Source organism: Urocitellus parryii, chromosome 4 (genome assembly GCF_045843805.1).
Source record: "Urocitellus parryii isolate mUroPar1 chromosome 4, mUroPar1.hap1, whole genome shotgun sequence".
Classification (NCBI taxonomy): domain Eukaryota; kingdom Metazoa; phylum Chordata; class Mammalia; order Rodentia; family Sciuridae; genus Urocitellus; species Urocitellus parryii.
In genome coordinates, this window is record NC_135534.1 from 119,495,984 (window position 1) to 119,520,897 (window position 24,914).

The window sequence follows — 24,914 nt, forward strand, 5'->3', positions numbered from 1 at the left end:
ACAGGAAGAGAGCTGGGGAAACAAGACGGGTAGTCTTGTTTTACTAAACATATCATTAAAACCAAACTATTTCTAGCATCCCCAGGGGTTACTCTCACCAATAAGTGATTCTAATGTAAGGAAGCTGTTAATATTTGAGAAAAAATAAATAAATTAAGGCATGAGAGAGGAGGAAAAACTAAAGAAAAGGCAGAAAAAACTACCCTGGCTGTCTCTATCAACTAGAGAGGCTTCACACTTTTTAGGCTACCAAGGGGAAAGCACAGCAAGAGAGGGTACCTGGGCTATGCTTTAAGTATTCTTTGGGAGATCAATTCCCTTACCTCCTCACTGAAATCCAGTTCTCGTTAGTGTGTGAGTCAATCACAGCCTCCAAGTGTGTAGCCCAGATTCAAAGTGACAATCAACTATTTTTGCTTGATGAAATCAGTTCCCCTTGACCCTGTTTACCTCCAGTTGAGGTTCTCTCTCTTGCTGAGGCTGGAGTACTTAAGACTGGAGAGCCTACTCAATTGAAATGTTCCCAGCAACCCTTGCCTTCTCATGTCCCTCCCTCCTCTGAATCTTATATGCAGTCAGACAACTAACCAACCATTGTTCTTACGCTGGAGAGGATATGATTCCTATTACTACCATTTCTAGAGTCATTTCTCAATCTCAGGCATATGGGAGCTAAGACTGAGCATTGGTGGAAACCTATGATAGCAGGTAATCTTAGGAGGAAGACAAAGAGAAAAAGAGCCTATAGGGATAGGAAAGCCAGAATTTTGGTGTCACACTGAGAAATGCCTGGTGTACGATGCTATTATCATTCACCCAATTTGTTAAGATCAAATTATATATTGAGGAAAGTCATTGCAAAGCTTGTTGGACCTCTCTTTATGAAGTTAGGGAGATTTCCTGCACAAGTCATACATTTCACACAAGAACTTTATTGGTCAGTAATTGAAGAATACATTTTCTCTCTCTATTCTATATATAGGTCACCATGATATAGAAACATAGACTAGGGCAAATGTTTCTACTTGGTTCAAATGTTATATAAAGAAGACATCACATAAGACCATTTGATATCCAGTCTATGTTTTTTTTTTTTCTTTCTTTCTTTCTTTTTTTTTTTTTTTAGGGAAAAGGGGACTAAGAATTGTACTGGGACAAATGTAAGAAGACTACTTTATATATAAAATTGCAAGTTCCTAAAGTCACTAAATCTTGGTGTGTCTTCTCCATATGACCTTACTCCTACACATCAAAAAGTCTCTTACCATCCTGTCCAGATGGTGCTTCCTCTATATAGCATCCATTCTAGGCAGATCCCCACTCCCTTCCCTTTCCCTTTATTCTAGCTCACTATAGTCATTTAATAGTAACTCTTTGATCACCTTTGAAATGCAAGGCATTTTGCTTCATGCTAGAGAAAATCACATGTATGCAAGCCTTATTTCCTTTAAAATCTGGAGCAAGACAAGATGTCTACTCTTACCAATCCTATTTAATATAGGTCCCATGTTCATAAATGGGCAGTACTAGAAATTCTAGCCAGAGCAATTAACCAAGAGAAGAAAATTAAAGGGATAAAAACAGGAAAGGGAAAAATCAAATTTTTACTGTTTATAGATGATATGATCCTATACATAGAAGATTCAAAAAGCTCCACCAAAAGACTGTTTGAACTAATAAAGTCAGCAAAGAAGCAAGTTATAAAATCGCAGCTTTCTTATATATCAAAAGCTTTCTTATATATCAATAATGAATCTACCAGGGAAAGAAATTAGGAAAATAATCCCATTCACAAGATTAAAAAAAAAAAGATAAGGAAAAAACCCAAGAATAAATCTAACCAAGGAGGGGAAAGACATCTGCAAATGAGAACTACAGAATATTGAAGAAAGAAATTGAAGAAGATATGAGAACACGGAAAGACCTCCCATGTTCATAAATGGGCAGAATTAATATATTAAAATGACAATGCTATCGAAAACAACTTACAGATTCAATGTAATTTCCATTAAAATACCAATGACTGTCTTCTCATAACTAAATAAACAAACAAAACTAACCCTAAAATTCATGTGGAAGAATAAAAGACCCAGAGTAGCTAAAGCAACTCTATATCAAAAAAAGCAATGCTAGAAGCATCACAATTCCTGACTTAAAATAATACTACAGAACTATGGTAACAAAAACTGAATGGAACTGGCATAAAAACAGACACATAGACCAGTGGTGCACAGTAGAAGGGACAGAGAAAAACTGCACAGATACAAAGGTGTCAAAAACAAACACCAGAGAAAAGAGAGCTTAGTAATAAATGGTGCAGGGAAAACTGGTTAAGCACATGTAGAAAAATAAGACCAGACACTTATCTCCCCCTGAAAAATGAATCAAAGACCTTGGAATTATACCAGAAACTATGTAGGGTCAACACTCCAGCATGTAGGTACAGGCAATGACTTTCTCTTTAGGACACCTAAAGCTCAAGAAATAATGCCAAGAATCAATAAATGGGATGACATCAAACTAAAATGATTCTGCATAGTTAAGGAAAACAATTGAAAGTGTGAAGAGAGAACTTGCAAAATTGGAGGCGATCTCTGCTAGGTACTCTTTTGACAGAGGATTAATATCTAGAATATATAAAGAACTCAAAAAACTTAACATCTAAAATGAAAAGAGAAAGCCCAGTTAATAAACCTAACAGATACTTCTCAGGAGAAGAAATATGAATGGCCAACAAATTTATGAAAAAAAATTTAAATCATTAGCAATTAGGGAAATATAAATCAAAACTACACTAAGATTTTTATCTCACTCCACTCAGAATGGCAGCCATCAAGAATATGAACAATAATAAATGCTGGGAGAGAATATGGAGGAAAAGGAACACTTTTATACTTCTGGTGGGATTGTAAATTAGTCCATTGTAAATTAAGAAATCAATATGGAGTTTCCTCAAAAGACTCAGAATGGAACCACCATATGACCCAGCTACACCACTCTTTAGCATTTATTTTAAAGAATAAAAGTCATTATATTATAGTGATACATTCATACCCATGTTTATAGCATCACAGTGGAGTTTTATTCAGCTGTAAAGAAAAATGAAATTATGCCAGTTGCAGGAAAAAGTATGGAGCTTGAGATCATTATGTTAAGCCAAACTCAGAAGGTTAGGGGTTGTATATTTTCTCTCATATGTGGAAGATAGAGAGGAAAAAGGAAAAGAAAGGTAGTGGGGAGGGGTGGATCTCATGAAAATGGAAGGAAGATCAGTGGAGTAGAGAAAGGGAATCAGGGCAAGGCAGGAGAGACAGGAAAAAGGTCAACACTGGAGAATTATATTGCACAATTTATAATGTTATGTTGTGTGCAGGTATGAACATGTAGCAACAAATCTCAGCATTTTATACAACTATAATGCATCAATAAAAACTATGGAAAGAAAAAAATACGTAAGCCACATGTACAGCATCTGTTCTCCAATGGCCTAAGTAGAGGGAGGGAAGAGAGGAATCCCATTTGGCCAAAGTTGGGCAACTGATCCCAAGTAAATGTCAGTGCATCAGTGAATCGATCAATTAGGACAAATTAAATCTTTGCTCCTTAGGAGGTTTGCCCAAAGCAGTGAAAGCTTTATAAGGACATGGCCTGGGTATATCTCTCAATGCCTTGATTATGGTGAGTGTTATGCTGTGGACATGAGGTGTCCCCACAGAGCTCCTGTGTTAATTTAGAACTATTCAGATGTGAACTTCTTAGATTATGAGAATTGAGTGGGTGGTAACTGTAAGCAAGTGGGGCACAGCCTGGAAGATGATTTCAGGCAGCACTCTCCCTACCTCTTTCATATCTGAAAGAGGGCTTCTTAGAGCTGGTTTGGCCCCAAACATTCTGCAGTGCAATGCTGACTTTACAGGTCTCTCCCCTGTCAATCTGGATACAAGTATAAAATGGGAACTATGTTCCACTTGCCTCAGTTACATAGTGTCCTGTACATTGCATGATGAATTTAATCAGAGCTACTTTGGCTGTAAGTAATGGAAACCCAATTTAAAATAGTTTAACCAAGGAAAAGTGATTTATAGAAAATTTTACTCTAGGGATGTATAGGTTTTTTGAAAGAAATAAAAATGCGTGTGTAAAAGGAACACCAAGGATGGCAGGTGGATGGAGCTGGACTGGAAGGTCTTTTAAATATATTCTCAAGGGTACTCATTCAGGAGGGAAGAAGAAAACAAACCTTTCTGAGGTTCCATCAACCTCTGGCCAAATGAAGGAGCTCAGTGTCTAAATTAAAGTGCATTATCTCCAGAGGTGGCTGCAGGATGCTAGTGTAGAGCCAGCCTGCTTATTATTTTCTATTGAAGCCCACAATTTTTGTTCAGCAGCAAGAGTCACTGTGGACCCACTGCTGAGGCCAATTAGATCTACAGTACTTGTAAAGCTGGTCTCAATTTTATCAGTGTCCAACTGATTTCAATAGCATAATTTGATATAGCAATTGCATAGAGAAGGCTTTGCAACAGACGCCAGGCAGCACTGGATGCCTTTCCAATTCCAATTTTACACTTGCTATGATACATGTTAATATCCATTTTTATATTATAATCTGAAAAGTATTTGGAGTAGATACCATCAGATTCCATTCTTCCTTCTTCCATTAAGAAAAACTATTATTACTAATTCCTTTCTGGTTAAAAGGCGGGGGAATGGAGACAGAGGTTTAGTCGATTGCCAGATTTACATAGAAAACGAATAGATCAGAAGTGAGCCATTCCTAGTTAAATATAGCCACAAGAACATCTTGTTTCCAAGCTCTCTTACTTCAAACTTTTTTGTATTTTTCTAGTGCTCTAGGAATAAAGACCAGAATCTTCATGGGCTCTGTGTGATCTGGTCTCCCATTACCCCAACTCAGATCCTTGTTTCTCCTGCTTTCTCTGCATTCAAGTGTAAGCTCTGTTTGTTAGGAGGCCAGCTACCCCTTTCCTCAGGACATTTGGACATGCTGTTTCTCACCTGAAACCATTTTACTCAGCAAGCCCCTCCATATGCTAAGATCTCTGTCCCTCTTATAGTTGACTTACATAATCTTTGATTGCAGTCAAATTTTAGTGCAGTCAAACTTTACCTTAGACTGGATCATATATCCCTGTTACTCATCCTCACAGGAGTCAACATACATTGAAATTAGATATTCTTAATCAAATTATGAATGATTATCTCCTGCTCTATATCATAAGCTCCATAAGGGCAGGAATGTCATCTATCTTGCCTATATCAATACTATTATTACTAAGAGGCAAAAGTGGATATTCTTAATGTGCCCAATGAATGCAGGGATGCATGGATAAGAAACAAAGACAGAGAAGTCTTTATAAAAATGAACAAAAAAAGATTTTCAATTCCAATTTTATATTTGAGTTAGTTGAATTTTTCACTATACATGTTAATATCCATTCTTATATTTATTTTCTAAAAGGTCTAGGGAAGAAGCTAAGCATCATTTTAATAAATGCACAGTTCATTTCCACATACGTAGTTTCTCAATTCAGTATGGGAAATAGTAAGTAAAATTATGAAGTATGCTCAAATGTCAAGAACCACATCTAAAGACATCATAGTTGTTTTCTTCGAGGTGAGTTAATTCACCTGGCCTAGGGCTTTTCCCCCTAGGCAGGCAGATAAGGGGTCACCACTAATCTCATTATAAATCTACACTTCCCCTTCTTCAATGGTTAAGATCCCACTCCAGAGCATGGGTTGGGGCATCAAGGGTACCATGAGTGACACTGGCTAACTACATCTGTTTGCCAGAATAGCTTGCTCTGCCCTCCCCCTGCTCACACAAAAGAACTGCAGCCTCCCAAGGAAGAGATTCTCAGGAATTTATGACTCAATCAAATCACCCAAAAGGAGCATAAATGGGATTAGTTTTAATATTGTTAAGTTGCAAAAATACAGGCATATGTGCATGCCAAAGCGAAAATGTACGCAAGCAAAGGGGGAAAACATATGGGCACCCATATGGTGAAAAGCGCATTGCTAGACCTTCATACACTTCTCATTTACAACAAGAACCAAAGTTAGTGAACATAAATTTGCTTTGCAAAAATGTGAGAGGAACAGCTTGTTTGCCCATAACTGTTCCACTGAGCAAGATATGTATAACCTTGATTTCTCATCTCAGACACCTCTTTCTCACACTGTAGGGATTAATTAGGCTCTAAACATGGCTTCAGATTAGAAACAAGGATCCTGGCTGCCTTGCAGAGACAAAGAAGTAGTAGCAAGACTGGATGATGCGGCAGGTCAACTAATAGGCAATTCCTATTAGTGGCTGAAACTTGTACCTGGGATGGCTCAGAAGAGAAATGAGGTTGGTAGGTCTCAGCAGGTTTATTTTAATTGAAGCAGAGGAACAATGGGGACCTACAGCAGACAATGGCATGAATGTGGTTTTGATTCAGAGACTATGCTTTTGTTAGAGCAATACTGTGTGGCAATAGAAAGTGCCTAGACAGAGGAAAGCTGGTGAGGAGTAAGAAAGGAAAATGTGAGAGTGTGGATGATGCTTAAAGTTAGTGAGCACTTTTGGGTGCCCCAGATAACAAAAAGAATTTGATTTAAAAAAAACATATCATTTTACATTGCACTTGTTGCAACCTTAATTCATGGGAGTCATATTTGTAGAGCATTAAAAAGCTCCAGATTTGACAATCAGGAACTAGGTTCTTTTCATAGATCTACAATTTTAGTTAGCTGTGAGTCATTTATCATTACTTAACCTTTCCATCTGTTTCCTTACCCATGAAACAGGCAGACTATTCCTTCTCTGACTTATTTTAAATAACTTCTATAAAATTGTTTGAGATGATGCATATAAAAATAGTTATAAATTACAAATTCTATAGAAGCATATGCACAAATAGGTTAAAAATAGAAAACTATAGATTAGTTTTACTTATAGTTGTATTATTTTGAACTAATCAGTGAATTAGAAGAAGTTGTAAAAATAGTAGACAGGTACCATGTACTTATCAATCAGCTCCTCTATTGGTGACCTTTTATGTGATTGAATGTATACACACACTCACACACACACACACACATATCACATATTCACATACATGCATATGTACTATAACTACTCTTTGGAGCTTATTTGGATTTAACCAGGTTTTGCATGTACTGTTTTTTCATGTCTGTGTATAGTTCTGTGACATTTCATCACACATGTGGATTCATACACTTAAAACAGCAATTAATATATTATGCTATTCTAGCACCAACTCCCTCCTGTGGGTTTCTCGTTCCTGTGCCCTAAATTCTGTCAATCATAGGCCTTTTGTGCATATTAAAATCTTTCCATCACACAAAAGCTAAGGAAGTGAAATCATACAGTCTGTTACTATAAAGTTTCAATTGATATGGACTCTTTTTATTCAGAATAATGCCCTTCAATTTCATCCATGTTGCTGAGTATATTAAACAGTTCATTCCTTTTTATTGATCCATAGTATACCATGATATATTTGTACCATATCTTGTTTAACCACTCACCCAATGAATAACTTTTGGGTTGTTTCCAATTGTGGATGTCACAAATAAAACAGATGTATTACTCCTGACTTTTAGGCAGAGGAACGAAACACTGAATCACTGAATGAATAATCCAGGAGTACCAAGAATTAAGACAGGAAGACAGAAGTAGAATAATAGTAGACATGAGCACTTTTCTCTCAGGGTTGCTGGGCCATTAAAGAAGTTAAAACATAAAGTGTACAGAAGAGTGTTTGGCACACAGTAGAAGCATTCATCATAATACCATCATAAGTAGTGTTTCAGAGAATGCATTGGAAGACAAACATGGCACAACTGTAATTTAGGAGGAATGCATTTAAAAAACTATTATGTATTTTCTATTTGTCTTCTATTTTCATCCCTAAAATAAATCTGATGTAGTCATCATAGAGTTCCATGTCACAGTTATAGGAATTGAAGATAATGGAGATGAAGTAATTTTTCTAAAGTCACTCGACTTCTTCATAACTTAGCCTAGATTTCAGGTTCAGGTCTGTAAGACTTTGAAGTCTGTATTCAACTTAGATCTAACACTACCCATCTGAAGGGACTGACACCTAACAATATGTGCAGGTTAGTGCTTCTTTTATTTGGACTGACAAGGACTTGACCATTTGTTTAAGACTTTTTCTCAGGAATTTGTACAGTAACAAATATATAAAAGCTATAGTATAAACAGTCATGGATCAATACATTTCTTAACCTTAACATTTGTCAGGGTGAAGAATAGAAGTTAGAATTGGCCAAACAGGTCAGAACTATGGAGGATACTATGGAAGTGTTCTGGCAACCTCACACATCTAAAACAATGCCAGCCATTACTTCCCAGACAGCTATCATCAGAACCATTCATCACAGTCATGATACCCTTTCCTCAGAGGTCCTCTCCCACCACTAGATTTACCCAAGATTAATCAATTTAGTTACATGGATTCTTTATCATAGCACATTAGAAGCAAATAATCAGAAGAAATGTGATTTTAAAACTGTAGATACACTAACTTCAGGAAGAATTAACAACACATTAAGACCCAAGTTTTCAGTTCTGCCAATATGTCAATGAAATCGACAAAGTTGCATTAAAATAGGTTGGAAATCATAATCTAGAACATATATATATACATATATAATTGTATTATTAATCATGATTAATATTATTATATAATTATTTTATATGATCATAATTAATATATTTTATAATATAATTGGATATTATTGTATTGTATTACATATCATTATATAATGCATAATATATAATACATATAATATAATTGTGTTATATTATGAGACATATTATAAAATATAATTACTATAATATAATTATATAACATATAGTATAATTATACATTATATAACATATTTACATTTTTAGAGGTGTTCCGAACTTGGGATAATAGGAGAAAATGTGTTAATAATCTGACTGGAGGGAAGAAATGAAAAATAGAGAAACTATACCAAACAGAACAATTTCTAATGGCTATATTTCTAGTCATCCCAGTCTCCAAATGCTGAGGTACAATTGATGTGTATAATGTTAATATTACAATATAAAGATGAGGTTAGATAGCATTCACTAGACTGAAGGAAAAGAGAAAATAACATGGTTCATTTTTAAAGTGCTTCCATTAAAAGTGACTCAAGTCAATGCATACAGGCATCAGCTTCAGTTACCTAGAAAATTCACCTCTGCAAAATAATTCACTCACTTGCTCCCTGAGGTATTACTGTGTATGAGTAGATTGTAGGAGCAACTCACTCACAGGTGAATGGCTGTCATCTTAAAATCTCAGTGGAGGGAAGAAAGAAAAGAAGACTTTATTATGTTTCCCAAACATCTGGCCTTCCCAAATATGCCATTGGAAATGGGGCCAGGTGCATAAGGCATTAGAGTGATCACTGGCTTCGAGGGAAAGCTGCTGTCTTGGAACAGTGGCAGCTTCCCATGGAGGAGTCCACCACTCCCAGGCAGCACTCTTGTTTTCACATTACTCCTGTGCCCGAAACTCATGATGGTCTGGCTCCCTTTCTCCTCTTCTTCAGAAACAGAACTGAAAATAATTCTTGAAACTTGGTAGATTCACAATAAATTCCAGACACACTGGCCACTGGCTAACCCAGTCACCTACCCTATTTGAAACCTGCCTACCCTATCCTGTGGAAATCCCTTAGAGAAAGCAGCCTGTGATTTTCTCATTGCCCTTGTTTCTTGAGCTTTGGGTCATTTGGTTCATGTTTCTAGATGTGGAAAGGCTTTTAAGTGCCATGTTCTATGGCAAATCCATATGAATATATGTTTTTAATTAAGCCATTATCTACTATTGAAAAAATTAAGTATAGCTTTTTATATTTAAAGAAAAATAATAGATATATGATCAATTGCTCAGTGGTTTGCATGTCAATAGAAAAACCCAAACACATATTTATAGACTACTTTTTTTTTTAATATGTTCATAACATTTCATCATGATCCTGTAAACTTTCCAGCTTTCCTCAGAAGCGAGTTAGATGTCATCACTCCTGGAAAGGTCATTTCTGAGAACCCTGGCATATTTAAATATTGCAAAGGAAACAGGTGGTCCAGAGGTTTCCAGCTGCCTTCTCAGTCTAGAAATCAGAGAAGCTGGAAGGCTTTTAGACCCACATCTGGAATCCTTGTGATTCTTCATTGTTTTTGTAAGAAAGACTTGTTGGTGATGTTTTTGTTGTTATGAGAAAACAAACCTGAAAAGCAAAGCCCCTTCAAAGAGGCTCCAGGAGAGTGGCAGAGATGGAAATACTGGCACCATGAGAACTGGTAATTGGCAACCAGAGCTCCCTTCAGTTTTATACATTTACCAGTGCCCCTTACCCGAACCCCTTCATTTTTCAAACACCTATCATTTTGAGATCATATCCCTATATTTTGAGTTGTACTTTCTCTTCATTATATTTATCAACTTTTTATATTTATGACCTTCATCATGATTTTGGACCCACCAAGCTACCATTATTATTCTCTAGTGTGATAATGGGTTTATTTTTACCTCTTCCTATAATTCCTATGAATTGGTAGCACATACATAGACAGTTATTTTGAACCATTAATATGAATATTCTTTTTAATATTTAGTCATTGTTCTATTAAAATAGTTTTTCCTAAATGAAAAAGAAAGTTATTTATTCATTCCTATTTTATAGAGCTACAAATTTAAGCCATGTATTAACATTTTGGGATACAGCTGTCCAGTAATCAGCTTACATGTAATCCTATTGAAATTTCAAAGGAAATGTCATTGCAACCTTTATTTCTTATTCTTCCATGCAGAACTAACCAGCAACTTTTTCTAAAAGTGCTGCTTGATGTTCAAGTTTTATTGGATGTTCCTCTAAACCTTTAAGACAACTCCCTATGTCCAAGTAGATGGAGCATTCTTCTGAATTTTTTTTAAATATTGGCAGTTACTTGGTAGATGCAAATTTTAAATTTGCAAACTCTCCAGGTTCCTAATCTATTCAAACTTTGGAAACAATGCTTTGAGTAGAAATGTTTAAATGGTATTGAAAGCAGGGAGGGGAAAGACAATAGTAGAAATGACAGATAGGGAAGTGAAGGCCTGGATGACAAGACAATGCCACCTCAGAGTGAACCCTGAGATTTAAAAAGGAGAAGATTCTTTAAATTTAGACTTTGCTCTGCTTTTTTGAGGCCAAATTGCAGCTATTACATTATATATAGATTGGGAATATTTGAATGAATCTCCTTTCTTTTAAAAAGGAAATTGTACCAATATACCATTAGAAAGAATTGCTTAGAAAGACTTATACTAAATCCAAATGCCTTTTAAAATATCTCTAGGCTTAGAGCACTATATATTTAGGATCAAATAAGTACATTCTGATACTCCAAGCATTTATAAATATATTTTACTTTACTAAACACATAAAAAGTGTTCTGATGGTTAGAAAATTTTTGGATAGATTAATTCAAAAATTTTCCCTGACTTTACAACAAAATCTCCTGGTGCCCTTCTCTTTGGGAACATATACTATTGATCTTTGTGATGTCCTTCACATATATTTTAAAATTATTGTTAATATTTCTTTATAATATTGACATTTTGGGTTTCAATACCTGAGGTCTTTATATAAAGATTGTTAACTAGATTTATTAGCATTATCTTTCCCTAATAATAAGACAGGGAAAGAAATACAAGTTCTGAGTTTCTGTGAAAGAAAAGAGCAATGCTTAAGTAGTGCTCCTAGTGATAAATCCAGTCCCTTATTTGGTGCCATTGAGATATTGATGTTCCAAATTAGGGAAAGAAAATCACGTCATTTTTTTCCTATGTGTCTATATTTATCTTTCAAAATGCCTTGAAATTTAATTTACACACAGTATAACACACTTATTTTTAGCATAAGGTTGCAGTAGTTTGAACTAATTTCAATACCAATGTAACCACCATTTCATTCAAGATATACAATTTTTCCAAAGTTCCCAAAATTCTTTGTACCCCTTTTCTGTTCATTCTCCCCAAAGTCCTACCCTAAGCAACCACTGGCATACCATCTATAGGCTAGCTTTGCCTGTTCTAGAACTTCATGTAAATGAAACCATGTAGTATTCTTATTGATGTTTTAAATTTTGATGAAGTCTGTTATGGGTTGAATTGCATCCTCCTCAAAAAGCACTTTGAAGTTCTAATTTTCAGCACCTCAGAATGCGATCTTGTTGGAAACAGATTATTTACAGAGATAATCAAGTTAAGATGTGGTCATTAGTGTGGGCCCTAATACAGTGTTACCCTTGCCCCATTAGTGTTTCCCTACTTTAAGGGAAAATGTAACACAGGAAGAATGTCATGAAAAGATGAAGGGAGAGATCAAAATGATACTACTAAACATCAAGAAATGTCAAAGATTTACATCAATCACCAGAAGTCAGGGGGGAAAAAAGCATACAAGAGATTCTCCCTCTCACCTATCAAAAAGGAGCCAAACCTGTCAGCACCTTGATCTTGGATGTACAACCTCCTGAAATGTGAGGAAATGAATTTCTGTTCTATAAGTCACACAGTTTTTTGATATTTTGTTAGGGCAGTCCCAGAAAATTAATACAGAGTATTTTTACCCAGTGTTGGGGTTTATTGTATCATAGCAGACCTTTGTCTTTCTCAAGGTTATTAAGATTTACTCCTGTGTTTTATTTGAGAGCTATCTTAATTTTACACATAAGGTACACTCCACATATTTTCCTAATCTCTATTCACTGAGTTTCATATTGAATTTTCTAATGTCTAAGACAGTACTTATTTCTGTTACAATTCCTAGAATAATAATAGTTTCTAATAGTCATGCAAATATATCACGTGAATTTGTGCCAATATTTTCAAGTTCAATTTGGAGTGAGTTTAACTTCCAAGAGGATAAGGCTCAATGCCCCTTTGGTTCCTTCCCACTACATTTGAGATGATCATAAATTATGTATTAATACTAATTTTTGAGTGCCCAGCAGAGTTCTGATATTATTTCTAATGTCCTTTTCTACTCAAGGTGGACTGTTTATGTGCGGATAAGACAAGTGTAGCTTTGGATTAATATTCACAAAGTTCTGAAGCAAGAAATCTCTTTCCTCTTGGATTCTCAATAATGCCAACATTCCCAATGACAATGTATCACCTTACCACCCTACTGCAAGAAAGCAGATATTACCTCCAATTAAAAAATTAACATCTTTACTGAAATTTACTTTTATAAATCTTTGTTCCTTATAGTTTAGAAAACAAAAACCTTTTAATGTTATAAAAAGTGCTATGAAAATAATTCAGTAAATTTCCTCTATAAATTCTTTTGGACTGGAATACTCAGCAGCTGACAGAAGTTCCTGTTTGATTTTTACATTGTTGTATTACAGATACATTGCTGTTTTCTGATTCTTGGAGTTCTGTTGTGTGTGACAGTCAAGACTTCAATACATTAACTCTGAATGCTTTCCATACATGAATACCTTACCCTTGACTGATAGGTGTCTCCATGTCACAGTTGGCTCTGGTCTGCCAATAGCAAGACACAGCAAGGTCACACTGCTTCCCTCATTCACGGTGATGTCTGAGGATATGTTCATGATCTGGGGAGGAACTATAAAGAAACAGAGAAGAGAAGAAACACCTGAGAACTATTCTTTGCACTTAAAAGATGCGTTTTCATGATGAATATTGTTCTCATTCACAAAAAATTTTATGTTGCTTGGTTAACTAAGATTTTGGCCACCATCAGCATTTGCGGTGTTCTCCTGAAAGGCAAAGCTCAGTATTTTATTAGGTTGAAATAGGAGACAGGGGCTTCTGTGTGGATGATGAGGGCACAGAGGAACTGAAGACATGGACATTACTGCTGTTGACTTAAGGCAAAATCAAAGCAAAAATACAAAGTCTTCCAAGGGCCCAGTCTATTCATATACTCATTCCTTGTATTGGAATCAATGGCTGAAGTGAGTAACCATGAGTAGTCCCCAAAGACCTTTTCAAAGCCCTTACCAAAAAGACCAAACACACTGAGATAGTTAAGATTTCCTAAGCATTCCAGATCTTTTCAAAAATTTTTGAACTTGTACAAGAGTAGTCCATCCTGGAATTTTCTTCTTCTTGTTGCTTAACCTAAAAATTCCTAACCACTCTTAAAACACACCCTTAAACACTCAGTGAAATTTTCTCGGACTCTTTCAGAGTTAGTTGGCTTTCTACCTGGACTCAACCAACAATCATTAATGTCCCTGCTGCTTTGGTCAACATGAAATTGTACAGACACTCTTAGGATGGGGTCATGTCTAGTAATACATTGAAACTTGAAAATATCCTAAGTCTAAAATGCATTTAATACACTTAACCTCCCAAATATCATAGTTTAATAACCCAGTACATTGTGGAGTATAGGTGGTTTCCCCTTGTGATCATATGGCTGATTGGAAGCTTGGCTCACTGCCACTGTCCAGCATAGTGAGTTTTATACTGTATAACATTAACCTGGGAAAATATCCAAAATCAAAATTCAAAGAAATATTTCTACTGAGTGACAATGTTTTCCTATTAATGCAAAAGTTAAAAAATATTAAGTATAACCATCATAAGTAAGGAATTGTATTTTAAAGGTATGGTATTCTAGTGGTCAGGGCCAGGGTTCTGGGTCCATTTACATCAAGATTTGAATCTTGGCTTAGCTCCTCATCTACTGTATTTCTTCCTAAGTAATCTTCCTTTACCTCTTTGAGCTTTGGTGTGCTCACCTGTGAACTGCAGGTGACACTAGCAACTAAATTCACAAAGTTGTGAGGTTTAAATGAATTAATGACATAGTAGAGTATCTGATTTAAAGGAAGCACTCAATAAGTGTTAGTTGCTAGGACAATCATGATGATAATGATGATGATGATGGTGGTGATGATGATGATGATGACAGCAACAATAATATCTTTCAAAACTATCATTTTCCACTCATGGGCCAACACCATTTCTGTGTATCTTTAGCACTGCAGAACATACACAATCCCTTATGTTACTACCTATCTTGCCTATCTCAAGCCTTGATTATCAATTCAACTCAAAGCTCATTATGGAGAAAACCTAGATTCCTTCTCAATTTTTACTCCACATCACCATTGTTCTGGTTGTGTTTCTCACTGATCTTCACAAGGACATCTGCAATACCCTCCAATCTGAAATCTTCCATTTGGTCTCTGCAGTTTTGGATCCCTCTAATCTATTCCTTACTAGTCTAGAGTGATCTTTCCAGGCAATAATCTAACCAAACTACTCTCCTTTGTACTCCTACAGCTCACTATGACCAACCAGATATAGACAATCTCCTCTGCATGACCAAAGGGCTGGGCACTCTAACCCCAAATCCACTGCCAAGCTTCCTCCCCAGGCACAGTTTCCTCTAACACAGCACACTGCAGAGCTTCACTCTGCCTGCAATATGAGAAAAGCATAGGTGCTTCCATAGTGTTGCTCCTCCTCCTCCTTTCTTGGTTCTTTTCTTATAAAGGTATCATTCAAGATGTATTCAAATGTCACCTCCCCTCTGCTGTTTTCCCTAACCTCTTCTCACATTCCAAAACCATATCTTCAGCTGCATCTTGTTCAAACCTGTGGCATTACAGGCAATGGTTTTATACCTATCTCTTTCCCAGGAGAGCAAGTGGTGGAGGTCAAGCAGCGATCACACACATCTCTATTTCCTCAGTGTCTGGCACAGAGGCTGGAAAGGTTGCATGCTTAATTCCTCTTTGAATGAAAGATTCAAAGAGCAGATTGAGCAGAATTCCAAAAACTAGGGTAGTTAAGATTTTGAATGGGAGATTTCAGACACCTAATCTTTTCTTTCCAATTTTCTTTCCGATCTTCAAAATAAAAGGAAACATAACAGAAAGAAGGCATACAGTCATGTTGATTTGTATGTACAGCACTTTAATTATGAATTATTAATTATAAAACAGGTAAAGCAATAGTAGATTATAAACCACCTTGAGTCAGTGACAAAAGAGAATTATGGCTGATGCTCAATTCAGACGACTATGCAGCCTGAAGTTTTATGTTGCTGAGACCTTACAGGTAAGTCTTTTCAAGGAGAAGCCATAAGTAATGAGCAGAACATTTGAGCTCTTAAGGGAATCCACATTAGCAAATAAATAAAAATTGCCTAGCTTATAAATCTGCCATATTTTGTATTATTTCTGCATTAGGAATTGCCCTGAAATTTCAGTGCACATATTTTACCGAAATACACAGTGGGAAAAAAATAGTGTACATTCTAACTACACTGCAATCTCTTGAGAAAATGGTTCTACCTGTTTTTCAGTATTTTCTAACTTGTTAAAAAATAGTTCTGGGCTTAGAAATGCCAATACTTTTTTTTTTTCACTTCTGTAAAGCAACAACTTCAGTGCAACTTCCAAAATATTCTCAAAATAATGTCTACTTTAGCTGGAAGTACTAGGCCATCTGAAGGTCCCTTTTGTAGACCCTAGAGACTCTCCAGGAGGAAGCTAGACACAGAGTGAGGAAGTACAGTCACGGTGGTGAACCACGATTTAATACATTGCTGCCATGGTGCTGCGGAATGCAGTGCTCAAGCACAATGCCTCACCTCAGAGCCATTATTTCCATGGACATTGTATCTCATTGGATGGTTTGAGGGATGGATGAAAAGATCTTTGTGAAATTCCATAGATGTTCATTATGATCTCCTCATTCTCCAGGAGCTCAGTCAATGTTACCCATTAGGAAAGTTTCCTGAAGTGGGATTGCCAGTGGCAAGTCAGACAGTCCTACTAAGTCCACAGTCCTATCTCTCCTTTTCTGCAACTGGATAATGATCTGTCATTTATCAAAGGAACAAGTAATTTCAAAGGTGTGAGTAGCCAAGTGGAGAAAGTGGTTTGGCTTTGTTTATTTTTATTTTTATTAATGCAGTGTTAAGGATCCAACACAGGGTCTTGAGCATACCAGACAAGTATTCTTACCATTGAGCTAGCAATCCCCCCAGCTCTCAGAAAGTGCTTTGGGAAGAAGGAAATTATTTTTATTTTCAATTATGGTATTCTTAGCAACCAATGTTAGTAGGTAGCTCTGATTGTAAACTGTCTTGCACATGCATTATCTCACAGATTACTTAAAATTAGGATAGAAATTGAATAAATATTCCATTAAAATAAAGAAACTGAGGCACAAGGGGAACTAAGTAAATTGTCCACAATTACAGAATTCATAAATGGCAGAGCACATATTATAGTGTCTTTTGTTTTAATCTCTTTTCAATCCCCCAAACACAATATTTATATTCATTCGCTTTTGCATATTGTTCCCTTGGCTTCCTAGTCATCCCAGAGCATCTTCTTTCAGAGCACTTGCCACAGTAAACAAAGTCCTCTCATTCAAGTCTGCTTCCCCACTCACCCCCATTGACAACAGGGATCCCTCTTAACCATCCTTGTTTCTCCAAGGCCCTGTGATTTTTTTTGCCAAGGGAGGTATTCAATAATGCTAATTTAAATCTGAAGCAAACTTGGCAATACTATTAAGACCTACTCTTGATTTCATGATAACTTTTTGCAGAAAAGATCACTTGAGGATGGCTTTAAATGATTCTCCATATTTTGGCAAGAGATCATCGTTCAATGCAGATGAGCATCTGTGGCAAATGAGTCTATATATCACGCTAGTGCTTATAAATATACAAATAAACACAGAATGAATAACAATCTTACTTGAAATGCCTAGATTACTCAAAGAAAATGAAATCTTAGGACCCGAGGAGCCTAACTAAAGGATTACAAATAACAGTGTGTTTTTAAATCATGCCCCAAAAGTTATTTACCTTCAGGAACATCTTTTTGGCTTTAATACACACACACACACACACACACACACACACACGTCTCTGTGTGTGTGTGTGTGTGTGTATATATATATGTATATATGTGTGTGTGTGTATATATATATATATATTCTTACACATACACAGTAATTTGTATAACACCATACATATTAGACATTTACTTATTCAACAAATCTTTATTATGGGTCAGCCATAGTTTTAAGTATGGGGACTATAAGTGATTTATAAAGTCTAACATGTAGTGGACCTGAGAGACGAGGGAAAAAAGTCATAATAATGAATACAAAAGCACAAAGCTGTAGAAGCATTCTGAAAGAAAATGTAAAGTCTAAGGAGTGATTGTAACAAGAGGATCCTATTGTACAAGAAGACATTTTGCTCTTCTGTTGATAGTGTAGGCTTCTGATTATCTTTTTACTGGGTGATGGGTTATAACAGTGTGTTTGCACAGGCTATGTATTCAGCTCAATTAACTACTATGGGACTTCAAATGTGGTCATCTTAGATAGATGATAGATGTATAGGCAGACAATCCATTACCAGATTATATCGAGTATTTTAAGGAAAGAGGCAGATTTGTGAAGGTGTCTTGGGGTCTGGGTCACCATGAAATATGCATGCATTCTTTCTATTTATAGTATGTCCAAAGACTCTTTAAGTACCCTAAACACATTCTCAAGCTTGACCCTTCTTCTCCAACCTCATTGCTATCGATTGAAAATGAGTAGAAAAGACAATTGTCTCATGTTTGGAATGTTACCAAAATGTGATCATTTTCTAGCACTACCTTATAAGCCAAATCCCACACACTTAACACCTGTAAATGTCTTGTTTTTACCTAAAACCTTCCACATCTGCTCTTTGGTAAACATGTAAAGGACAAACTTCTTGGCAGGATTTATAAGACCTTTTACAGTCTGGCCAAAGCCTAACTGCTAGCCCTTCTCTGGCAGGTGTCTCCAGGGCTAATAGAGACCTTACAGCCATTCTCAAGTGATCTTTTCTGTGCCTTCACATACACGACTCCTTTTGTTTGGAGAACACATCTCCACTTCTACTTCCTATGAACCACTGATACTTCAGTACTTAGCTCCTTCACAGTGCCTTAGTTGCTCTGCCTTCTCTTCCCAAGGCATTCTCATCCGTGCTCTCATTATATCATTATCTTCAAAAGTGAGCCTTTTCAAGGATAGGTCTGTTATCTTTATCCTTGTACTATACTATATAAGCCAATTCCTGACATGTACTAGCATCCTTCCTTCCCTAGGTGTAATGTATGTGTGCACAGGATTTTAATTAAGTACCACATCAAGAGTTTCAGGGAGAGGAAGGACAAATGTCAATCTCTAGGATGGAAATACTCAGCGCTCTTACATGATTTACTTACATGATTTTTTTTTCTGGACTTAGGTTCCTTTCTCAGAAATCTTTGATAATGGTCCTAGCTCCCCCCACCATGCCTGCCATACCTAAATCAAGTCTTCTTACTACATTCTCAGTTTAAACTTTCCATTTTTCTGTAGAATACTTATAATGCTTTGTGCTTTTGTATTCATTGTTATGACTTTTTTTTCCTTGTTTCTCTGGCCCACTAAACTTAAGCCTGCAGAAGCCATTTATAGTCCCAGTACTTATAAATATGGTCAGTGCATAATAAAAATAAAATTTTGTTGAATAAATAAATATCTAGTATGTATACTGTGCAATGCAAATTAATATGTACTTATAAGAGCAAGCTTGAATTAGAAAAGACTTTCCTGAAGGCAAATCATTTTTTGTGTGCAAAGTTAATTGAGGATTGAACTGTGTGACTTTGCACAAGTGAGTCCCCACCCTGTACACAGTTGATATAGTGAGATGGAAAAAGCATTAGAGAGGCCATGTACCAGATTCTGGAACCCAACAGACCTGCATAATCTGGGATAGGTTTTACTTAATCTAACAGAGCCCCTGAATTCTCATCTGTAAAATAAGGACAAAATTTTTATGTCTCCAGTTTTCTTTCTTTCTTTTTTTTTTTTTTTTTTAATAGCAAGGATTGAACTCAGAGGCACTTGAGCACTGAGCCACATCTCCATGCCTTTTTTTTGTATTTTATTTAGAGACAGGGTCTCACTGAGTTGCTTAGTGCCTTGATAAATTGCTGAAGCTGGCTTTGAACTCCCAATCCTCCTGCTCCAGCCTCCCAAGCTGCTGAGATTACAAGCATGTACCACTGTGCATGGCTTCTCTCCAAGTTGTTGAGAGAACTAATGCCACCGTATACAATACACTAGTACAGCAGCTAGAAATAAGTATTTAATAAGGTATCATGGATAAGTGTTAACAGTTACTGTTCTTTTACATACTCATTATTGATGTTGTTCATGCTATTTAGAATAAGAGAAAAGACTTAATCTATGCCTAACTGAATATTTTCTAAATCTCAGTTCCTTTTATGTTATGGATGGCTTGGGGAGCAGGAAAGAGAAGATTTCCTTATGGTAAGTTAAATTAAATATAATAAATAAATAAACTTAATTAATGATATTAAATTATATATATAATATATATAATATATGTAATTATATATATTATATATATTATATATTATATATATATATGTTTTAATTATGTAATACAATCGATAATTGCAATCATGTAATGTATATTTATATAATTTATGTATAAATTATACACACATATGTATATTATACAAATATTATAATTATTTGTATAATTATACAAATAATTTTGCAAATATGTTAATTCTACAAATAATATTATATAATTGAGTATTAATAATATAATTATAATATAATATATATTACAAATTATATTGTAAGCATATAATAATTATATTATCCTTATAATTCATGTGTATTACTATACAGAAATTTCATTATCTTTATATGTGTGTATACACACACACAAGCACATACACACATACTGGCTACTGAGTCAGTAGTTAAAAAATAATTGCTGGTGTCCTCCTCTTCGACAAAGCTTAATCAAATTCATCAGGCACATCTCACACACATGTAGAGAAATCACTTGGCTCTCCCTATATGTTTTCCCAGAGGGAACAGGGTACAAGGCTTCACCACAATGTCCTGCTCAGCAGGAACTTGTTTCTCACCTCAGCTGAGAGCATAGAAGCAAAATTGACATAAGGCAGACTGCAGAGGTGACGGCCAGTTCTCCAGGCACCAGCCTTGCCCATCCAATGAGGCCAGACATCCATCATTCTTACCAATGCAATAAGTAACCCTTCACATACAATAAATTATTTTTACTTCATTATCTTACATGAACCTGATAATATCTCTGAGGTGCATAACACAAGGTAAAGAGTTAGAAGTCTGTGAGTTTAGCAGGAGGTAGGGACACAGTTCCGTCCCAAGGCTCAGTGCCAACCCTGTTGAGATGTGACAGTGCAGCAGAACACTGGCCTTGGGGCACTCAGCTGCTGACTCTAGTACTGAATTGACTTTACTAACCAGACACCTGTGTGTAACTGAAATCCTCTGATCTCACTCATTTCCTGTGAGGTAAAGTTCATGACACCTGTTGATGGGGAGATGGCTTGATGTATGTTAAAATGACAGGTGCTTAGTGAATGCATGTCTTTTCTCTACCACAGAGAGTCCCCGACACGAGCAAGAATTCTGGGGAGATGATTTTTTGTTAACAGTAAGTGAGGTTTGGCCAAGATGAGGAGCCATTGCCTCATTCTAATGTTGGGCCCTATTTTGAGCTGAGCTTCAGAGTTCTGCTCTCACCCAAGCCCTGCTGCCCACTAGAAATGATTGCTCATGTCCTGTTCCACACAAATCTTACAAGGACAGTTTTCCCAATATGTATACTCTACCCTGCTTCTGTCTACACATAGGATTTGAGTCGTGAATGTTTTATTTAAGACTGCATGGCACAGTTTAAAAGCAAAAGAGTCTCTTGATTTTGAGTCATAGAGGCTGAAGTTTGAACACCATTTTTTCCAACTATTTCCATCATGATTTTTGAAAAAGTAACTTGAGCTATTAAGTTTCAGCTTCCTTGACTGTAAAATGGACATATGAATATTTGCCTCACAGGGATGTAGAGATTAGATTAGAGATAATGGTTTCAAAGTGCCTTAAATAGCTATTATTATTGTTTTCACTTTAATGTTATTATTATGCTCAGGGAATAACAAAATATTAAGAGACCACGTGAAGGCTAATAGAAATATGAAATGCTTTTCATTACAGTTTTAAACATTTAAGGCTAATTTATAAAAATAATACAGTAAAGGCTTTTAAGGATCTAACGTTTTATTCTTGTGGGGTTACCTTTCTGCATTTTAATAGGAGAGTTTATTTCCTAAACCAGAGGCAGGAATAAATTGGGAATTGTGGTATTTGTGCTAGGCTGGCTTATGTGATATGTTACATAAAATAGCATGGCAATGTACAGAGAAGTACTACATGACATGTAAGGAGAAATGGGTTCTAGTCCTCTTTCTTCCAGAAAGCTGTGTGATTTATCAAATTCATTAACCCATCTGACTAGTGCTATGTATAGGTGTGTGTTTTCCGTGTTTTTGTTTTGTTGTTTATTTATTTATTTGTCTTCAGAGTTCTAGAATGAGGGAAATACATTGTAAATTATCAGGTTTCTTCTGGTCTAAAACTCCTTAAATTGATTTTCTAGCAGCATTACAAGCCCAAATCTGTAAGTGTGCTACTTATGCAAGAAAGAGGATAACCCCCTACAGTAGCAACAAAAAACAGCTCACATTTATTTCTTTGAGCTCAGCATTGACACTATATATACTTTATTTTCTTTAATCCTCAATACTTTCATAGGAAATGTTCATTATTAAAAATCAACATAAGAGTAGGCATGTACTTTAAGGGAACAGAAATGAAAATCCAAAAATACAGGCTTACATTTATGGCCAATTCACTTTAAACAAGATGTGAGACAATTCAATGGGAAGAAGATAAAATTTTTAAAAAATCAAGTTGCTTGGACAACTTGATATTCACATGCAAAAGAATGCATTTGAACCACAACTTCACACCACATGTAAAAATAATAAATTCAAAATTGATCAAGGACCTAAATTTATGAACTAAAACTTGAGAAAAAAACAGTATAAAAAAATCTGTGATTTTTTTATTAGGCAATGTTTTTTATATCCAACATGATAATTGCAAACCAAAAAAAGAATAAGTTTGATCTTTCAAATATAAGAACTAAAAATGGGTAGTATTCATTTGAAAAGGTATTTAGCATCATTCTTCACTTTACAAGATGCAAATTAAAACTATGATAAGATTCCACTTTATACCCATAGGATGATTATAACTAAAAAGACAGATAATGTAAATCTTTGGCAAGGGTGTGAAAAAACTTGAAACCCTTGTACACTTTTGGTATGAATGTAATATGTTGAAACATTGGAAGACAGTGGGTGCTTCCCCAAAATGTTAGAGTTAACATAAGATTGAGAAATTTCAATCTCAGTTATCTAACCCTCCAAGATGAAAACACCAATGTATAATACATCTCGTACACAAATTTTCATATAAATATGAAAATAAATATTTATAGTAGACATGTTAAAGAACCCAAATATCCATCAACTGGTGAGTACATCCAAATAATCAAATATTATATAGCAATGAACATTAGTGCTAATATGTGTTCCCATATGGATGAACCTTTTAAGCACTATAAGTAGTGAAAGATGTTTTCTAAAAATGAACATATATTGTATTATTTCATTTAAATGGAATATCCAGAACACAAAAATTTAGAGGCAAAAAAAAAAAAATGTAATGATTTTACTTCTTGTCTGAAAGTTGGCAGAAATAGAGACCAATTTGAAGTGATTGCTACTGGGGTGGATTTATGTTTTTGTTGGGGTGATGAAGCTATTCTAGAAGTAATAGTGATTGTTGAATACCTTTGTGAACATGCTAAACGCCACTGAATTATACAGATCTTGCTGTGAATTTTATGGTTTGTGAATTATATTGGCTTACTATCATTATGAAAAAAAATCAGTTCTAGCCCAACAACTCTTGAAAGATGGAACCAGTACTACTTACACTATAAGGAGGGAAGGCAATTTAGTACCTATGGGTTCTCGGAATTCATTTTTATCAGTTATCGATTATTCATTGCATGATGCTGACCTTGAATCTTGATATCATTTAGATCTGAAGTATCCCCCAGAGTTTCATGTTTTATTAAAGGCCCGTTCCCAAGAATGGCACTTTGGTGATGGGAATGGAACATCTGAAGATGGGGCCTAGTAGGAGGTCTCTGACTCATTGGTGGCATGCCCCCGAAGAATACCCCATAATCTGGGTCTTTTCCTATTTTTCCATTTTTCAGCCATGATATGATTGATTTTGCTCGGCCCTGTACCACTATCTGTTTTGCTAACTTGCTACAGGCCCAAAAGCAATGGGATCCATTGATCATGAACTATAAAAACCTGAGCAAAAATAAAGCTTTTCTCTTTCTAAGTAAATTACCTCAGACATTTTGTTATAGTGACACATGTCTGCATAACTGTTTATCTCTCATTACTTGTGTTGATCAGCTTCCCATTGCTATGACAGTAACAGAGACAAACAACTTGACAAAATAACTGAAATAAACAACTTAAAAGGAAGATACTTTGGCTCCAGGTATTAGAGGTTTCAGTCCATGGCTCCTTAGCCCAACTGCTTTTGCCCTATGGTAGCACAGTACATTATGAAACAGTTCAGAATAGGCCTGTTTTCCTCATGATAGCAGAAAACAAAAAGTAAGAGAAAGGGTGAGCAATCCCAATATTCCCTTCAGAGGCATGTTTCTAAATAACCTCACTTCCTTCCATGAGGCCCCACCTCCTAAAGGTTTTGCCACCTCCCAAGAGCACTATCAAATGAGGATCAACCCTTGAACAAATGAGCCCTTTGAAGACATTTTAGATCCAA

The 24,914-nt window shown here is 35.7% G+C and overlaps 1 protein-coding gene across 4 annotated transcripts in view; it reads right to left on the minus strand.

The window, feature by feature from the left end:
- Nucleotides 1-24,914, minus strand: part of Opcml (opioid binding protein/cell adhesion molecule like) — a 524,845-nt gene that overhangs the window by 101,080 nt on the left and 398,851 nt on the right. For all 4 annotated transcript variants that reach the window (XM_077797797.1, XM_077797795.1, XM_077797796.1 and 1 more), the window contains exon 3: nucleotides 13,576-13,701. In XM_077797797.1, the coding sequence (XP_077653923.1) occupies nucleotides 13,576-13,701 (126 nt within the window). The remainder of the gene's footprint in view (nucleotides 1-13,575; nucleotides 13,702-24,914) is intronic.